This window comes from Apis dorsata, unplaced genomic scaffold, assembly GCF_000469605.1.
Source record: "Apis dorsata unplaced genomic scaffold, Apis dorsata 1.3 scaffold_77, whole genome shotgun sequence".
NCBI classification, from domain to species: domain Eukaryota; kingdom Metazoa; phylum Arthropoda; class Insecta; order Hymenoptera; family Apidae; genus Apis; species Apis dorsata.
In genome coordinates this window covers 367,632-387,355 of record NW_006263375.1, presented here as the reverse complement: position 1 = coordinate 387,355, position 19,724 = coordinate 367,632, and the positions used below count along the sequence as shown (strand labels likewise).

The 19,724-nt window shown below is 37.0% G+C and overlaps 1 protein-coding gene across 11 annotated transcripts in view; it reads left to right on the top strand.

Moving 5' to 3' along the window:
* Nucleotides 1-15,743, top strand: part of LOC116184938 — a 52,315-nt gene extending 36,572 nt beyond the window's left edge. For 2 of the 11 annotated variants that reach the window (XM_031508185.1, XM_031508186.1), the window contains exons 7-9: nt 2,604-2,613; nt 9,996-10,000; nt 13,479-13,489. In XM_031508185.1, coding sequence (XP_031364045.1) covers nt 2,604-2,613; nt 9,996-10,000; nt 13,479-13,481 — 18 coding nt within the window. In that variant the 3' untranslated portion in view covers nt 13,482-13,489. Of the gene's footprint in view, nt 1-2,018; nt 2,026-2,603; nt 2,614-2,806; nt 2,972-6,966; nt 7,013-9,818; nt 9,923-9,995; nt 10,001-10,698; nt 10,748-12,746; nt 12,758-13,161; nt 13,168-13,478; nt 13,491-13,958; nt 14,503-15,061; nt 15,150-15,212 lie in introns of those variants that run through there. The other 9 variants (XM_031508183.1, XM_031508179.1, XM_031508181.1 and 6 more) reach the window with 9 other exon arrangements.
* The last annotated feature ends 3,981 nt before the right edge of the window (nt 15,744-19,724 follow it).

Here is a 19,724-nt window from a genome sequence, read left to right as displayed (position 1 = left end):
AAAAAAAAAAAAAAAAAAAAAATTATGTCGCTCGACTGTCAAAAATAAAATTAAAGCAAATGAAATATCATGATTGTTGAAAGATGGCAAAGGGAAAGATATATTATTAAAAATTTTAATCAGATATATATTTCTTATATTTAAAAATATACCTACGCGTGCCTTACTTAACTTTGTTCGTTAAGGGAGGGAAATCGATGAATAAAAATCTACGCTATGAATCGCGGACGATACATTTGGAATAAGAAGATTTTTAAAGTCGGTACATATTTTAAAGACACGGTTAAAAGACGTTTAAAAGCGCTTACTATTTATTGCTGTGATCGTATATAGAATCCATGTATCCGCACGAGAGGTAAAAAGAATGTAATATCGCAAGAAACGATGTATAAAGTGGGATGCAGCAAATTTTTTAGTTTCAATCGTACAGAACGTTGTAAGATTGTACGCGAACGTTCTAAATTTTCGGATGAAACGGTGAAATATAATTCGAAGGGGAAGGATAGATAGAGGGATAAAAGTTTAATTTGTAAAATATATATTTTTAAGGGGAGGAGAGTTTTTTAATTAGACGTTTTTTTTTTTTTATTAGCGCGATTACGCGGAGCTAAAGCAACGATTAACGTTCTCGCGATAATTCGAGAATATTATATTGGGAAAAAATTATAAATTTTTATAATATAAATTTGCGTACTCGTTTTTCTTTTTTCTTTTTTTCGTTTATTTTTTTCATCATTGTATTTTCCTCTTTTCAATCATTTCGTCTCCGCTTCTAATGTAAATGTATCAACACGGCAACATTCGTTCGATCACTTTCAATCATTACATTCGTGTAAATCAAATATTTTAATATTTCAACAACAATATTTATTCCGAATAACATTATTTTAAAATGGATTTATATAGAATGATAAAATATGCGTAATTTCACGAATTCAATGCGATATATCGCGAAGAATATCGCGTGTCGAAGTCTTAAAAAAAAATTTTTTTGAATTATATCCCATTGTAAATTTTCCATCCGTTTTTTTTTTTTTTATCGTTTATTTGTACTCACAATTCGTGGAAACTCGTCGCATAATTCGTGAACAAACGATAGAATTATCGTCGTATAAAGCCTACATGTGGGCAGAGAAGCGCAAAGCAAATTCAGCCAAAAGTCGAAAAGTGATGATAAACATCATTTGTTCAAATGTTTGGACAATCGTGTAATCTTGTTTATTCACTTCACCCTTTGTAAGTTTTAATTATATATAGAAACGACGTTATCAAATCCACCATCGAATATTTCATACAGATTTAACTTTTCGTTTTCGTTATCGGTTTCGAGTCAGCTATTACCTATTTCCACGAGAAAAAGGAAAGTTATACCGAACAATATGCCGATATTTCAAACATTTTCACCGAACGTTTTATCGAGCTCTCTTCATAAAATTCGCTGTATCAATTAAATTCTATACGGATAAATTTTTTTTTCAAACGTAATACATTTCGAAAAAAAGAAAAAAAGAATTAAATACGGATCGAATAATAAATGTTTCGTATAGAAGGTGATAGAGAAAAAGGAACAAAGAAAAAAGAAAAAAGAAAGAAAAAAGTAATCACTCGATAAACGAGTGATTTTCCCCATTATTTTTCAACTTTCCTTTTTTTTATTATCAAGTTCTACCCAATTTTCTACCGAGTTCCGTTACCAAGAAAAGAAATGTTAAGAATCGGAAAGAAGTTCAATTAATTATCTCACTGTCCAAATATACCTTCTCGATCTAACTCGGCTCAATTAAAAGTCCATTCGGTTAAAAGTGTTGGAAGTGAACAAGCTTTTTAGCTATTTCGAGTCGCGCGCTGTTGGTAGGATTAAACCGGGCCGGATAGGTCAAGAAGCAAGGGTTCCGCTTAATAACTGCCATCTCGCGATCACGGTATAATTTCATCGAAGGTCAATAGACAGATGGTGGGGGTGACGGGCCGCAAGTATCATCGAGATCCTTTGCCCATAAAATTGATCAAATTCTGAGATACGGTGTACCGGCAAACGCTTTGAATCCAATAAAGAGGATTAAGTGTACTGAGCTGTAAACACGGTGTGATTGAATTCTAGGGGGGAGTGACGAGGAGGAAACGTTCCTTCCCCTCTCCCTCTCGTCCCCATTTTTTCCTCTCTCACTCGCACTCTCGCTTTCTTGTCTCCTCGCCTCCTCGCTCTTTCTTCCATTCTCTGTCTCTGTCTCTCTCTCCCTCTTCCCACCATTCATCCTTTCAACTCGCTCCACTCCCCTCCGCTCGTCCGATCCTCTCCTCGATTTTGTTGTCTCCCTCGCGGTGTCCGACGTTTCTTTCGACGTATAAACGAGTTGAAACCCGTGAAAACGGCGTGACACAACGCCGTCGTTTTTTGTTCCAGTTTCATTAACCGTGGAGAGAATAATAATAATAATAATAGTGACATTAACCTCCTTTCGAAATCGAATAAAAAGATCTTGGGTTTGGATAAATTCTCGTAAAGGTAATTTCGGTATCGTATCGATTCCCGTGAAAGGGACGGAATAGAAGAAATTTTTTCTTAAAGATCTCGATTGTATCGATTCGAATAAGAACGGGGGCGGGTACTCGATTATTTTTATCGCTTTTGGAAATTTTTTTCGAAATTGCTTCGCACACGTACGCGTACTTTCTTTTCACGAACGCGAGCCTCTCGGCTGAGAATATTCAATCTGCCGTGTAAAAATGTCACGTGTTACGAATTCATCTCGTTTGTACCGGGGAGAGTAAATACATAAATAAATAAAAAATGGACGCACTCTAGGAAAGGGAATCGGCGCGAAAGGGAATAGAGATCGCGTAGAGGGAATATTCCATCGGATAGATTTTATTATCTTTGTTGTTAAAAGTGTTAGGATATTTATGGATATTTACAAAAAAAAAAAAAAAACGTAATATTAATATATTCCGTAATCCTACGTAATTGGTTGGATAATGAAGTCTCGTAATTGTGGGTTTTTGCCCGCAATAACCGAATAAATTATTAAACGGTAGCTCAATCTCTATGTTAATTATTTTATCCCCGTGTTAATCATTCGATTACTTTGCTATTGCAAAACCTGTCAATTTTCTTTCGCAAAAATATCCCACGGAGAGGATTGATCGTGCAACGATAATGAGATCAAAATTAACGGATTAATTTATCAAGTATTTCCTCGTTAAAAGTATTCCTCGAATTCTCTTGTTGTTCTCTTTCTTCTTCTTTTTCTTTTTTTTTCGCCACCATTTTACTTTCAATAAAACAAATTTTCTCTCCTTTATTATTATCCTGAAGCGAACCTCCTCCGACTCTTGGCGAAAAGAACTCTATTTTTTTCTTCTTCTTTTCAATCCCTTGAACCAATTCATCGAATTAGTCGTTTCATCGCGGAGAACGTTGGCGTGTTTTAAACGCGTGGATTTTTGATCGAGGGTTGTGAGCCACGATACACAAGTTAAATGGATTTGAGGTTGGATCGAATTCTGTCGACGCGAACACATTAAATTCGACGGTATTGTTTTGCCGGGGGAAAAGTGATTTAAAAGAAAGTCGAGGTTGTAGGAAACGATTTATCAAGATTTTCCGGGTGCGCGATCGGCATTCTTCGCACGATCTCCAATCGACCCGGGAAACTGCGAATACAGTCGTGCAAGGGAAATGCGCTTCGCCTCGTCCTTCACCCCCTCCCCTCCCACGCCTCCCATCACCGGCCATCACGAGAATTCCATTCGGTCGAAAAGTTTCGCGGCGGTGATTCCCGAATGTTGCCAATTATTCGCCTCCCCTCCGTCGCTTTATGCGCCACATTCGTTCATCGTGTTTCCTCGTTTCCCTTTCGAATTTCAAAAGAAATTTTGGAAAGTTTCCTATTCTCTATTCAACGTTTTGCCGCGATTAATACATAGGGACATTTACTTGTACGCGGATTGTTATGCACTTGGACTAGGGTGGCCTGATTGCAATTTCGCGAGGATAATACGGAGCTCTATGGCCCCGTAAGATTTGAATATCCGCAAGTTCGCAGTAACCGGCAGTGATATCGATCCTGGGGGTTAAGAGACCCGTTGTGCACGCGATCGAATTCTGTAACGCGATTCGCTGTCAAACCTTCTCTCTCTCCCTCTCTCTCTCTCTCTTCTATCAATTCGTGCCCGCTGTAATTCATTCAAATTGTAAATTAACGTGAAAGTCAAACATATGGCGGAGTTTATATATTAGATGATATTCCTTCGACTGGAGGGGGAGGGAAGGAGGCAGCTTTCTTCGAAATTCAATATTATTTCGCGTTTCATTTTTATCCATCGTTGATTAATCTTCAATGATAATGCGATAGATAATGGGTGGGATTAGACGATTTTTCTCGTATATTTCCTTCCAAAGGGATAATTTCTTTTGGTTCGAATCTATCAATTGATTCAAAAATGATGGGTAAAATTTCATCGTAACCAACGATTTTTCGTTCCGGATCGCATAACGACACATACATACCAGCTTTCTGTGTACGCGTTTCCTATGCGTATAAACGTAAAAGACAAGATGGCGTTAATAAACTCTCGTGAAATAAATATTAATGTAAGTATTCGAATTACTTTCCAAGAATCCGTTCAAGTGCACGAGGGCGAAGGTAGTGAAACGAGTATGGAGAGGAGATTTTTCTCTCTCTTTTCTTTTTGTTTTTTCATTAAATTTTTCGACACGTTATTTTCTTCCTTTTCCTCCCTTTTTTTCTCTCCCCCCATTATGCGCATCGCGTTTCCTTCCGGTCCGCTGTATAATTTCTACCAAGATGAGTGACCTGAAAATCAATGCCTAGTGACTTTATGCAGAACAGAGGTCTATTCGCTTCGTTTACCTCTTAAAATCTGGAGGAAAAAAAAAAAAGAAAAAATAAATAAATAAATAAAACATCTCGATCGGTACTTTCAGCGAAAATTTTTCTCGAAGAAAAAAGCGTCTATTTCCAGGGGGGGGGGAAAGAATGAAAATTGCAGACGGTAAATTTTAATCATTTATCGAAGTTAAACGGTGATTTCAATTCATACGTTTCGCAAATTTAAATTAAACGCGCAAACTAAATTTCATTAAATTTCGAATATAAATATTTATTATACGTTAAATTGCACCGTGTACAATTTAATTATCTCTTATATTCGAAATTTCGAGTTTAACGAAGATTCGAGTCATTAGAAACGATAAGACGATAATAAGACAAATGTTAAATTCAAAAATCGAATATTTCGACCTCTTTCGCATTTTGTATCGTATATATATTGGCCGCTGTCAATATGGTTCAGGTGTGTTGCATAAGAAAGACGTAATTTCGCTGAAATTTCAGACGATTTTAATAGGTTTAGAAAGTTAAACCAGGCATCTGTCCACCATACGATATCCATACGTTTTTATTAACACGCGCACGCATATTTTCGCGATCGATTGCATCGTTCACCGGCTTAATCGCGAAATTATTCTATAAAAGGGAGGGGGAAAAATTACATTATCGATTCGATAAAACGGGAAAATTCACGTAATTCCGTTGCAACGGTATTTCTTTCTTTCTTTTTTTTTTTTTTTTTTCCAATTTAACCTGAAGTTGAAATTATTTCACCAACTTCAACTTTTCAATTCTCGCGGTGAAGTGTGCCGTGGGAAAGGGGCCGTTGAAAAACGCGTGCCTATATTAAAATTAAACAAGCTGTCGCGTGTTATAATTTACCTGTGTTTTAGAGAGGATTTATAGTTTTATTCACGCGCGTTTAAAATGTAGAAAGATGTTAAAACCCGCGTGATCCCACAAGTAAGAGGGAGGGGAGGTGCTACGTGATACGAAGCGAGAAGAGTTGAATTTTTCCTTTTTTCTGAGAGAAAGAGAGAGAGAGAGAGAAACGGATTTAAACGAAAATTACACCTCGGTTACGCTCGCGGAGGACGAGTTACGAATAGATCGAGTTAGAATCTTTATTTCTATCCAAAAAAAAAAAAAAAAAAAAATAAATAAATAATAAATAAATAAATAAATTACCAAAGAGAGAAGACGAAAAAGCAGACAGAACGATGAAATGATGAAAAACGATATTTGCCCGTATCCGGAATATAGAATATCGGCCGGGAAAAATAGTTTTAATGGATAGGACCGCGAAACTCGGGGCAATAAACGACGAGATATAAATCACAAGTGGGTTGACGGCGGGCAGAGAGAAAGAGAGAGAGAGAGAGAGAGAGAGGAGGGGGGAGTATATTCAAGTTTGAATACAACTCGTCAAAGTAGAAATTCCAGCTTACAGGTTTTGCTTTTATTCGAAACATTTAACTTTTACCAAATATCGGATCGGCATTTACGCGTATTCGAGTAAGAGATATTCCATTAATTAAATTCTTCGCGTTGTTCTTCAATTTTCATTTTCTTTTTCCCTCCTTCTCCTCCTTTTTTCCCTCCCCTCTTCTTCTCGGTAACGGACCGAATATTCGAAATATTTTAAACTTCCCTCTTCCTCTCTCTCTCTCTCCCTCTCTCCCTCTCGTTTGCCCGATGAAATTTTGACACGAGCGAATTGTACGTTTGTTCGCGGCTGTTTCAAACTCCATTTTCATTTTCGCGGAGAAGTGAAAATTAAAAACGATACGAAATTCCTGGCGAGAGAAGACAAAAGCGAATTAAAACGAAACGCGCGCGCATTATAATTAATAACGTTTCGGGAGGGGGAGGGAGATCCGTTATTGTTGATTCTTCGAAAACATCGATAAATATGAACGATGGGGGCGTGGAGAATCGAATTAATCATTTCTTATCGGCGTTGGATGTGGCGAATCGTTTATCGCATTCTTTTCTTTTTTTTCTTTCCACCAGATCGAGCCAATTATATTCCATCTCGCGGAAGGCCGGAAACGGAACCGCTTCCGATTCCCTCCCCCCGTCGATGCTTTATTCGCGCGCGTTTATACACGAGGGTGTAAATTATTATAATCGTTAACGCGCTTCTTCCGCGCCGCTTGCTCTGTTTGATTTTATTCGCCGTGGAATATTTAATGAACGGGCAAAGGAGCAATACAACGTATAAACACGCATCTTACGTATTTAAAAAAAGGGAAAATGGAAAAGTTGCTCTTTCTTTCTCCCTCCGTGTTTATTCGAATTTCGAATTTCGCTTTGATCCTTTTCCCTCCTAATTATTTAAAAAAAAAATGGAAAATGGAAAAGTTGCTCNTTCCTTCTTCCCTCCGCGTTTATTCGAATTTCGAATTTCCCGCTTTTCGCTTTGATCCTTTCCGCTCCTAATTATTTAAAAAAAGGGAAAATGGAAAAGTTGCTCTTTCTTCTTCCCTCCGCGTTTATTTGAATTTCGAATTTCCCGCTTTTCGCTTTGATCCTTTCCCCTCCTAATTATTTAAAAAAAGGGAAAATGGAAAAGTTGCTCTTTCTTCTTCCCTCCACGTTTATTCGAATTTCGAATTTCGCTTTGATCCTTTCCCCTCCTAATTATTTAAAAAAAGAGAAAATGGAAAAGTTGCTCTTTCTTCTTCCCTCCGCGTTTATTCGAATTTCGAATTTCCCGCTTTTCGCTTTGATCCTTTCCCCTCCTAATTATTTAAAAAAAGGGAAAATTGAAAAGTTGCTCTTTCTTCTTTCCTTCGCGTTTATTCGAATTTCGAATTTCCCGCTTTTCTCCTTTCCCCTCCTAATTACGTATTTAAAAAAAGGGAAAATGGAAAAGTTGCTCTTTCTTCTTCCCTCCGCGTTTATTCGAATTTCGAATTTCCCGCTTTTCGCTTTGATCCTTTCCCCTCCTAATTACATATTTAAAAAAAGGGAAAATGGAAAAGTTGCTCTTTCTTCTTCCCTCCGCGTTTATTCGAATTTCGAATTTCCCGCTTTTCGCTTTGATCCTTTCCCCTCCTAATTATTTAAAAAAAGAGAAAATGGAAAAGTTGCTTTTTTTTTCCCTCCGTGTTTATTCGAATTTCGAATTTCCCGCTTTTTGCTTTGATCCTTTCCCCTCCTAATTATTTAAAAAAAGGGAAAATGGAAAAGTTGCTCTTTCTTCTTCCCTCCGTGTTTATTCGAATTTCCCGCTTTTCGCTTTGATCCTTTCCCCTCCTAATTATTTAAAAAAAGGGAAAATGGAAAAGTTGCTCTTTCTTCTTCCCTCCGTGTTTATTCGAATTTCCCGCTTTTCGCTTTGATCCTTTCTCCCCTCTCCTAAATTTCCCTTCTCCTAAATTTCATAACTCACCGATTGTGATCGAAGACGGGGGAGGGAAAGGTTTGAAAAGAGTGGATGAATGGATAAAGGAGGGGATAAAGGAGGGATTATCGACATTCCGCTTTACATCCGAGATGGATAATTTGCCGGATAATGACACAGTGTGGGGCCGGAGAGGGAGAGGGGGAATGGAAGAAACAAGGTGTAATTCACGGGAAGCGGAGCCACCGACGTCGAGTGATTTCAACGGTGAAACGAGAGAAATAATTCATACGCGTGAAACACGTGGATGCCTGCGCGGCTGGATATAAAATATGTGGTATCGAAGCCGCAACTTGGCGGCCGGGTTTACGTGCATCCCGCGAAGTATACGTGACTGTGTGCGGTTCGATCGAAAGAAGGAAGGGGAGGGGGGAAAAAAGGAGAAAGGAAGAAAGGAAAAGGAGAAGGAAATAGGAAAGAAGAGGGGAGGGGTATAAAATTTTATTGTGACACGCGTTGCTAAACAGACAACGGATGATGGACAGTTTCTTCGGATCGGTGGGCGAGAGATTGTTTCGAAATTTCCTCGTATATACAATCGTGGAGACGTCGAATCTACGAGGCGAATCTAATGGAGGATGAACTTGATACGGTTTGAATTTTTCTTTCGAAACAGGTTGCAGATTTTTATGGTAAATTTTATGGTAAATTCTTATTCCAGTGCAATGTTCTTCCGGTTTTTGTGTAATTCCGTTAACTTTAACCTTTTCGTTTTCGAGAAGTGATGTATAAAGCGATTTTATTGAGGGAAAATTGGAACAAAGATTCGTCGATAAATGTATCGTATAAATGTATTTGATTATTTATGCAAGGCTTGTAAATTATTTTTTTTTTTTTTATAAATATTACAAGATTACTTTTTCAAATTATTTTATTTCTAGAATTGCGATACTTTTATTTTTATTACGAGATATCGAGGTTTAACTCGAATAAAATGGTAAATAATATTTATACGCAACGTGTAGCTTCAAAAGTTTTCACCGTTCTTGTCCGAACGAGTATTTGGAAAGAGTACAAAGAGTTAAATCTTTGTTAGATCGAAAATCGAAAATAGTTTAGCTCCGCGTGTTTGCTTGGTTAGGGCAAAGCTGACTTGTCAAAAGTAATATTTTTCATGAAATTTTGCTCGAAGAAATTTCTCAGGAAGGGAGGCTCTAAACGATGTGGCAAGAAATTGGTAGAGCTGAAGAAAAAAAAAAAAAGAAAAGAAAAAGGAAAAAAGTATCCGAGATGAAAAACTTACGCTGGATAAAGTGATATTCTATGCGCGATAAAACAAGATGAGCATAAATTTGTCGGTGAATTTGCATGAGGAGGCCGAGTCCAGCCTCGACTGGAACGTCTTAACGATAAATTTTTATGAACTTTTCAGAGAAATTTTGATTTACTTCCGGGATCCGGTTCACAATTCATAATTGAACGGGGAGGAAGAAATATTTTCAAAAGCTTTCTATCGTTTACATCCGCGTTTCTATCCAAGCTTTATTTCTGTAAATCTTTCGCGATATATTATCGATCAATTGATCGTGAAATTTTACTTTTTCCGCGGTTTTAAGGGATGGAGAAATTGTTTTGATCAGACAAGTGTATCTTCCTCGTAATAATCAATTCGTCGAACATTCTTTGGCAATGAAATTTTCTTTTCAATATTCGACTAAAAGAAAAAAAAAAAAAAAAAGAATAATTAAATCCGCTTTATTCCGTAATTTTCGCGAAATTAATATTTACGTAACGAGGCGTTGCGAAAAGGAATGAAATGCAAAATTTTGCGCGCGAAATAATTGACAAAATTCGCGACAAAAATGTCTGCAAAGTCGGAAAATGAAGCGGCGCGCATTCGGAATTCGAGTTTAGAAAATCACTTTTCGGCGACAATCCCGAATTTCTACAAGTTATAACTTCCACGGCTATTGTTTTACTTTTCGCTTACAAAGTTTCACGCACTCTGCTTAGCAACTTTGATAACGGCGAATAAGAACGGGTAAAGGCGGGCTAAGATAATCTCGTTGAACGCGTATTGGTGCACTCATTATTATAATCTTGCCTCGAGTGAAATTTGTTCGTCGTTGAAAATTTTACAACTGCTATCTTCGATAAAGAAAAAAAAGAAAAAAGGAAAAAAAAACTGTATAATAACCCTTCTACAAAAACCCTGAATAGAATAATAAAATTAATCATCAAAGTGCAAACGAGTTTAAAAAGAACCCTTTCAATATTTGCAATTTTTCGACGAAGGATCAAATTTCCTATGAAGAAAAAATAAAAAAAAAAAAATCTTACTCGAAACGATTGACAATGTTGTAAAATCTTTTATATCAACTTAACCCTGTCGTACAATGATGATCGAACGTTAGAACAAATCCAACTCGATAGGAACCGTTTCGCCCCCGCCATTAACGAACTTTTGCAGTTTCTGCTTTTAAGCCGATAGCGAAGGAGAGGTATATACCGAGGTAGAAGTTGCGGGGGGCGAGCTAAGGGAGGTAATCGTGCCAAACCGCATCTGCTAATACAACCAGCAGCGCATCGACTAAGCGATTCCGCTAATCTATACTGTCCGCTCTGATAACACGTGGGGAAGGTGGAGCAATCACGTTAACCACCGCCTCTAATCATTTTCCTCGGAGCGATAATTTTTTGAGCTTTAAAAAGATTAGCAACCGGGCTGGAACGTCTTCAAAGTCTCTAGGGATTATTCCATGGGGATTATGCCAGCTTGTGTCGCCATCTGACGGAATTATTTTTCTTTTCACGCCATTCTCTCCCTTCTTCTCGCTCATTCTTCGTGGCTCTAATAGATTTATCAAGCGTGAAATTCTCTCTCTCTCTCTATATATATATATATTTGTGAAATAGGAAGAATAAAATTAAATATCCAATTAAAATTATAGAGCGAATCATCGATCGAATTAATTGGTCGCATCAATTATACGAGATTCGATATCGTTCCAAATCCGAGAAAAATCAATTTCCCTCAATTTGTCCTACCTAACGAGGATTAATTGAAAAGAGATTTCTATATTAAATTCAAACGATATCTCACTTTTTTTTTTAAAAAAAAGGGAATTTAATCGAAAAGAAATATTTCCAGGATAATAATTACGATTAATAGCAGTGGCAAACTGCTATTATATCATGTTCCCTTTCGGCAGGAAACGAAGAACGCTTTTGATTAGTTTGCGACAAAGTCGTGTCTCGCTGTCGACAATAAACAAGGAACGGTTAATGAAGAAGCTGTTTTGAAAATTGGTACGTAGCTCCCGTTATACGACAGTATAAATACTTAAGTTTGAAGCCGGTTGAGTCGAGACGTTGCTCACTGTAAAACTGGAGAGAGTGGGAGGGAGGCTCGAGAGAGAGAGACCTTCATCCCGTGAATCCTTCATATCTCGCGATAAATATAATCTTGTATCATTTATTGTGGCTGGCAAAGCTTGCCGGGTGAAAGTGGCTTGATTATGTTTGCTCTCCTACCAAAATGAGATGCAGCCTTTCAAAGGGCGAACGCTTCCTTCTAGTTTTATTACTGCCTTTCTTTGCCACTCCCGCTCTTAAACGATACTCTCTCTCCCTCTCTCTCTCTCTTTCTCTCTCTCGCTCGCTCGCGAATCAGAGAGATCGCGGCTCATCCGTCTGTGCAACGTTGCTTCGTCTCCAATGAAAACTCCGTGGGATGATAGGCACTTCGATGATACGAAGGCCAATTCCTTCCTCCTCTTTGCTTAGTTTTTATTTATATAAACTGGGAACGGATATTCAAGCTTTCCCTTTGAAATTTTTCGAACGTCTTTCGAGTCGTTCGAAAGTGAAATTGAAGATAATTTTTTTCCTTTTTTCTTTTATTATCGCTGCGATCTGTTTCGAAAAAAATTTTCCTCAAAAATTTTGTGCGATCGCGATTTCAGATCGGTTGGAGAAATATTGATTAACCAAAGCCGAATCTGGATCAATCTACAGTTGAAAACTGAAATATAAGAGGAGATTCAAAAATATCGTGGAAAAACTTGGTGATATCATCATATCTGCATGAAACTTTCATTAAAATTCGTCAGAATTATACGTATACACGACAATAGATAGAGATTGAGCATTAAATATCCAATTATATTGCATTTTTGCCGTTTATTAATTATAAATAATATTGTTGTTACCAAGCATTGTTACTAGATAAATTCTCGAGGAATTCGATGGAACCCTCTTTTGGAAAGGAGCCCTTTTCTCCCATCCGTTTATTATTATTAACCTAAATAAATATTAGGCGAGGAGATCCGCGTAGAAAGAAGAAGAAGAAGAATTGCAACTCTGTGTATAATTCATACGTTCGCGTGTTCCATGCATGTTCCACGCGCGTCCGTTTCCACGAATTTATCCCCCGTAGAAATTGCATTATCTCTTGGAGCCGCGTCTTTTCCTCCCTTCCCGATCCAAGCCAATTTTCGATTCACGTATCTCGCGAGAATATCGAAGAAGAAAAAAAGAAAAAGGAGCAAGAAGGAAAAGCGTCGCGGATTTAATTTAAGATCGACGATCGGTTATCTATTATTATCCGCCCGTTCGTCGGTTAAATGCAAGAGTCCTCTTGTGAGAGGGTGGCCACGAATTTGCATATGGCGGAAAGTTGTGGCTGGAAACTCTTCACTTCTGCCACGCTGATTTCGTCGGTTATCTCCTTATATATATATGTATATATACAGAGTGTATCTGTTGATCTGTATACAAGGAGGAGGTCAGAAAAGATTCGCAGCTTGTTCATCTTTTTATCCGCTGGATATAGAGGCTGGATGATTGGATCCAGTTTTTACGAACCGAACCCTTTTTGGGATAAACAAAATGTTCTGATCCTTATAGTTTTCTTCTTCATTCTTGTTTCTCGCAAGAGAGAGAGAGAGAGAGAGAGAGAGATCGGTTTGACTTTCGCTTCGTTTATTAAATGATTCCATGCGTATTCGACTTATTGTCGAAGGGGAAAGGCTGTTCCTTCTTTTCTTATTCTCTTCGTTATCCCCGCCGACGATCACGGATGATTCAGTCCGGTATTTTAGATTTGAAATAGCCCCTGGGGATATCCTGGATGGATTTTCTTCCGGCTATCTTCTCCGTCAGATTCAATTTCAACGATCGAGAAGTTCCCCAATACTTCTGCCAAGTATTTCGTTCTGCTTTTTCTCCCCTCTGTTTCTTCTTCTTCTTCTTCTCCTTCAGTTTGTCTTAATCAGTAGTAATGACGTTCAGGAATCGTGTTTTTAAAGTTCCAGCCGGGGAAATTCGTGGTCAGGGACATTGTCGGCGTCAAGTTCCGCTGGAATTTATTTCTCTCTCTCTCTCTCTCTCTCTTTGTTAAAACGAGTGCGCATCGAAAGGAGTAGTTGAGAAAGAAGAAAAAAAAAAAAATTCTTTGAAAATAAAACTTCTCGAGTGTATTAACTTTCTTTCTCTCTCTCTCTCTCTCTCGTTTAGTCTTTCATTTTTTTTCTCTCACGCTGTCCTCGAGTTATTAGATTATGTTTCCTTTTATTGACCAAGATGGATGGAAAAAAAAGAAAGAAAGAAAGAAAGAAAGAAGCACGCTTGAAAGTTGAAGAGGTTTAAAAGGAGGTCGATATTGAAAGGTTAAATGGATGGTTTACAACCGAAGTTTATTTAACTCGATGTTTTATTCAATTTGCAAAATACGCGTTGAATATGTATATGCGTAGGAGGAGAGAGAAGGAGAGGAGGGTGAACACAATAAGTACTCGAAACCACGAAAATGTTAGAGTAGTCTTTCATTCAATTTTGCTCGTTTGCTTTGTCCAATCTCGATTGGACTGCACGGATTCACTTCCATCAGCGATATTATTTCCCCAGATCTTCCTCCCTCCCTCCCTTCCCCATAGGTCTTTCATTCCTGGAAAATACCGTGACTCGGTGTGTTTTAGATATTGTTCACCGAAACCGGAATAGAAATTATTGAATACCATCGATTGTTGGTGATACTCGAGCCCACTCTTCTGGGCATCAATGTCAAGCTAACAGACAGTAAGTAATCAAAATCAATGAGAGTGGAGTGGAGTGGTGGTTCGGCTGCCATTTTTGAAGTTTTCTATTCGAGATATCGAATGTACGACGATAAGAATATTCCGTGGAAAGATTTATACATCGGACGGGTCTCGAATTTTTACAATTACGTTAAAAGCACACGTTACGATGAATTGCTTCTGAATTATAAAATAATCGTTATTGATTTTCTTGATTTTCCACGTTTTTGTACATTTTCCATTTCATTATTTCCGTTTCAGTTTGTTTAGAAGTAATATATTGGAGTCAGATTATCTTATTCGATCGTCTAAATCGTTGAAATTACTTTTGATTTATTTCGTATAAACTTATTCCAACGTTACAAACAGACGTAAGAACGATGAAAGATTCAAGCTTGCGAACGATTCCAATCTTTTTCTTCGGTTTTCGGATCCGTTAAATTGTTAACAAGCTGGGCAAATAAAATTTGAAGAAGATTCCATATATATTCGCTTTCAACTTTCGAACGAACGGAATAGAAAAAGAAAGAAAGAAAGAAAGAGAGAGAGAGAAATAATAATAAAAAAAACTACAAATAAAAACTTTTTACCACTTGACAATTTTCCACGTTTCGCGCGTAACCTGTATGCAAATCGAATAATACTGGAATACTTATTTACTATACAACCTACATTGCACAACCGCCACAGTATAGATTATTTAAAAACACGCAACGAAATTAATTGCACCGCTATTAACCTTTTGTCCCATTAAAACGTATTAAAACGAGTGTATAATAAAGCCACGTACTCACGCGCGTCACCACGAGTGCGTGTGCATCATCTTAGGAGTTGGCTTAAACAAATCGGTTTCATAACCTCAAAAATTTTCTCCCCTCGGCTCTGCTCGCGGGGTGGAGAAGGGCCATTAACCTGGAAATTTTTAACCGCGAGGAAAACCGTGGTGGCTTAAGTCCTTGGTGTACCAGAGGTGTACGTATCATAATTCCAAGGAGGCACGGATGAAAAAAGGGAATATAAATAAAGAAGGAGGGAAAGAAACGGGAGAAACGAAAAGGTGGAAAGAAAAATAACTAGTTTGCCAGGGAAAGAGAAGAGGAGGAAAAAAAGAAAAAAAAAAAAAAATAGTCGCGACGTGAGAACGTCAGATTTGCGGGTTTTAAAGCTCGGACGACGATGTTCACCTGGTTGAAAGCTATTGTCCTCTCTTGGCGGACTTTTCTCCGCGGAGGGGAGGGGGAGAAAAATCTTTTCACTCGTCACTCCGCACTCCGGAATCGAATTTAATTAGTATATATATTAATAAGAGAAATTGGAATAACGACATCGAAACATTAATCTTCGTGGTAAATATTAATGGTGTGTACGAGGGTGTCCCAATACGCGGGACAATTTTGACAAATGGCGCGCGAATCGCAATTTTTCTCTTCCACGAAGATGAAAGAGAACGGTATGAAAAACGATATGGAAAATTACTACCCGTCGAATTACTTTTTTTTAAATCGATTTGAATTTATCGTTAATTCAAAATTATTTGAATTATTTGTTTTCGAAAATTACGTTTTCCTCTTTGTTAGTCGATCAATTTCTTTTTTTCATTACTATCATTATTATTTTGGATAAATGATATTCGAATAGAACAGTTTTTTTTTTTTTTTTTTAGAAATATTTTATCGATTCTTGTTACAAAAGAAACGAGATTGATATGAAAGATTCAATTCCGAAAAAAAAAAAGAAAAAGTGAACTTTTCAACATATTTGGTTATTTTTTATCGTTGAATCGTTTTATTCGGTATGAAAATTAAAAAGATTACTTTTTCAATAAATAAAAACCCAGTGAATGGAATATTCGAATAAAAGTATTTAACCAAACCGATATTATTTATCGAATACGAGTATGATTTATTCAAAGCATTAAACTGTTCCAACCACCTTGAGAGAGTCAAGATAAAAATGATTCATTTTTTCAAAATTTCTCTCAAAATTATATTCAAAATCCATCGATATTCTTCTCTTCGATCGAAAAACAAATGATATATACCCGCTGTAAATAGAGTTTAATCGACGATTAACTCCGCTTTAATAATAATATTCGATCATCGAAACGTTGGGTTACTTACGACGTTTGCGTTAAATATGGCCGCGGCCGAAAATTTCCGCAAAGCAAATTATTAAAGGTAACCAGGAAATCCGATGCAAAAAGCTAACATCAATTTTATCCTTATCTCGTATCCGATCGTTGCGCGGCGGTGGAGGGGAGGGATTGATTTCCAATTGGATCGACTATTTACACAATTATGGTATAATTGTTATCCACAGTTTTATTTGATTTGCGCGAGGGAACCGAAGATGAATCGATAAATCATTCCACCACCACCACCACCACCACTTTTGGCGTGCCCAATCCTCCCCCCTCTCTATCCCTCCTTTCACTCCCGATATCGCTTCGGCAGGCGGAGGTTAGTAATTCGGAAAATAATTTCACCATGTCTCCCTGCAACGCGATAATTGACATTTGAACCGTCGTTTATATGACAAGAATACATTATGAAAAGATGGAATGAAAATAAACGTCCCGTTTCCCCCGATCCGCGATAATATTTAAATGTGCGGCCGCGAATTTACCGTTTTCAATCAACACGGCGGCGGGTTACGCTCGATTCAAAAATTTCTGCGAAACAAAAAAAAAAGAAAAACTTGTGTTTTATATTTACGTGTGCGTATATATGTGCGCATGCATGTATATATATATCGGTTGATTTGCTTGAATGGCATTGGCGTTGAATTGTGAATGGGGAGGGGGGAAGGGGAGATTGGTTTTTAGTCATTTTTTCAATTTTTCAACGTCAGTAGGTTAATTCTTTTCGGGTGAAGGGCCCGATTCTGTAAAAAATATTCTCGTTAATAGGTTTGGTATTTGTTAAAAAAAAAAAATCCTTTTTTCTACCAATTTTTTTTTTTTTTCTTTTTCACTCCCCCTTCTTTTTTGTTCCCTATTAAAGTAAAATATTGCGGTTCAATGGAGATAGTTTGATGGATTTGAAATAGTTTTTTTTTTTTTTTTTTTTTTTTTTTTTTTTTTTTTTTTTTTTTTTTCTTTTGTAACGTGCGCGTGGAATGTTTTTCGATGAGAATCGGAACGAGTAAATTATTTAAATGCAGAGAATACGTTTCGGTTGTGAAGTGATAATTTGGATGGATTTTATCAAATATTTAGGATATTTTTTGATAGAAATTGGAACGAGTTATAATGTCGTTATAATGGTATTATGTAAATGTAAGAATACATTGGGCCGTGAAAGAATTTTCCGGCTCGAGTTAAGAGTCCAATTTATGATTATTTGCGCCCCCTTTAATATTCGTGAGTGGAGTAATTCGTGTAATTAAATCAGCAAAAGTACAAAAGATTAAGTGGACAGTTTCTGTCTGAAATTTAATTTAATTTGTGTTTGAATTAATTATCTAAAGTGTGTTGCATTATTAAATAAAGCACATCGGTGAAATAACTTTATATCGTTTAAAAGGATTAATATTTTAATTTTTTCTTTTTTTTTTTTTCTTCTCCAGAGAATATTTTGAAGAGAAATAATGTAAAAATCGTAACGTTAATCGAGAAGAGAAAAGTAGAAAAATTTTGTTGGTCGAACAAACTTTACCTTAAAAAAATATATATATTTTTTTCAAGGAATTGGATTAATAATCTTCAACCAAGTTTCGAGAAAATTTTTAACGTCGTCGGGCGAATAGAATAATTCTAAGATGTTTTTATAATTTCGTTCGTAGGAAACAGAACCCTCGTCAACTTGTCAGACGGTATTCATATATAGGAAAGGATAAGGAGAGAAGCAAGTGTTCCTTTGTCTTATATCTTTGTCTTTGAAATATTTTATAAAAAATTACGTCACTTCGCTACGGATTGTAAAGGTATTATCGTGGAAAGAGCGAGTTTTATCCTGCAAATGTTCGTCAATATTTTTTACCTTTAACGAAGGCTCGATTATCGATACAATCGTCAATCGTCCGATATTCAATTTGTAAGGAAAATAAATTACAAAGGTGAAAGAGAGGAGTATTCAAACGTTTGGTAATCATGAAATATTATTAACATTATCATATTTCAATATCGTTGCAATAAAATCGGTATAATAATTTTAAAACGTTATCGAAACTTGTTCATAAAAATTCAGATAAATTAAGGATAAATGACTTTCTTTTTTTCTTTTTTTTTTTGTTTTTTCGCAACGATTTACATTTATTATACAGGGATCTTTGAAAATATCGTATCTATCGTTGAGAAATGAGGAAAAAAGTGTGAGGGAAAAATGGTGTGCAGGTTGAAAAGTAGGGAAAAGATGAATGGAAATACGTAACAAGATGTAATTGAATGAATATATTTGCGTGTGGGATTACACAAACCGTATATATTCATTTGCATATCTGCGGTCACGTCCTGCAACATTTCCATTTGTATTTCAAACTTCTCTTTATCAGGCGAATCTAGATAACTAATGCCCGCTAACTAATTACGAAACGAAGAACACCAGATTTCGATGTATTTTCAATGTTATCGATCATTAACGCGCGATTATTACGTACGCCTCGATATTCATCGAATCAACGAAACAATCCACGCTCCGAAACTCTGGTCTGTAAACGACCAGATTTCGACTTTTCAACAAATATCGGATAAAAGAAATTATCAAATTATCGTATTGACCAAAAGATATCCACGACAAAGATATAGATATATATATTTTTTATCCTCCATAATTAAAAAAAAAAAGAAAGGAATAGAAAAAAATAATTTTCTAAATAAGTTTTAAAACTTTTACCCCCTTTTTTTTAGAGATAAAGATAGAGGAATTCCGCTCAAAAAGATTTCCCTGAAAATTTCTAATTTCTTTCTCAAATATATTCGAAACAAACATAAAAAAAAAAAATTCGAGTACAATTTTCCACCGTGCACATTATCCCCATACGATACTCGTCCATTCGATAGTCCTCTTTTTTTTTTTTTTTTTTTTTCAAGACGAAGCTCGGCCAACGAGTATTTTCATTCAACGAGCGATATCGTTTTCGTCCTCCTCCCCCCTCCCTCGATGCTCGCCGGAGTAAAAAGGTTGGCGAGGGAGGGGGCGAAATTGGCGCGCGCGGAAAAATGGAGTTTAATTTTTCGAGGCAGCCGAGAATCGGCCACTAATTTCCAGCGGATCGACGCGGCTCGATTTAAGCGCAACGGCCCCTCGCTCCACCTTTGCATTCCCGAATTCTCGCGTGGCATAAAGCCGTAATGTCGACTTTGGAAAGGTAATGTGTACCCTGTGTACATTGCGCTATGCATACACCGACTGCATTCTCGCGTTCCACTTCTTGCGCCCTTCCTTCGCCTCCTCCGCCCTGCTACCAGCTCCGACCAGCCACGTACACTGTGTCAACCGATGCACA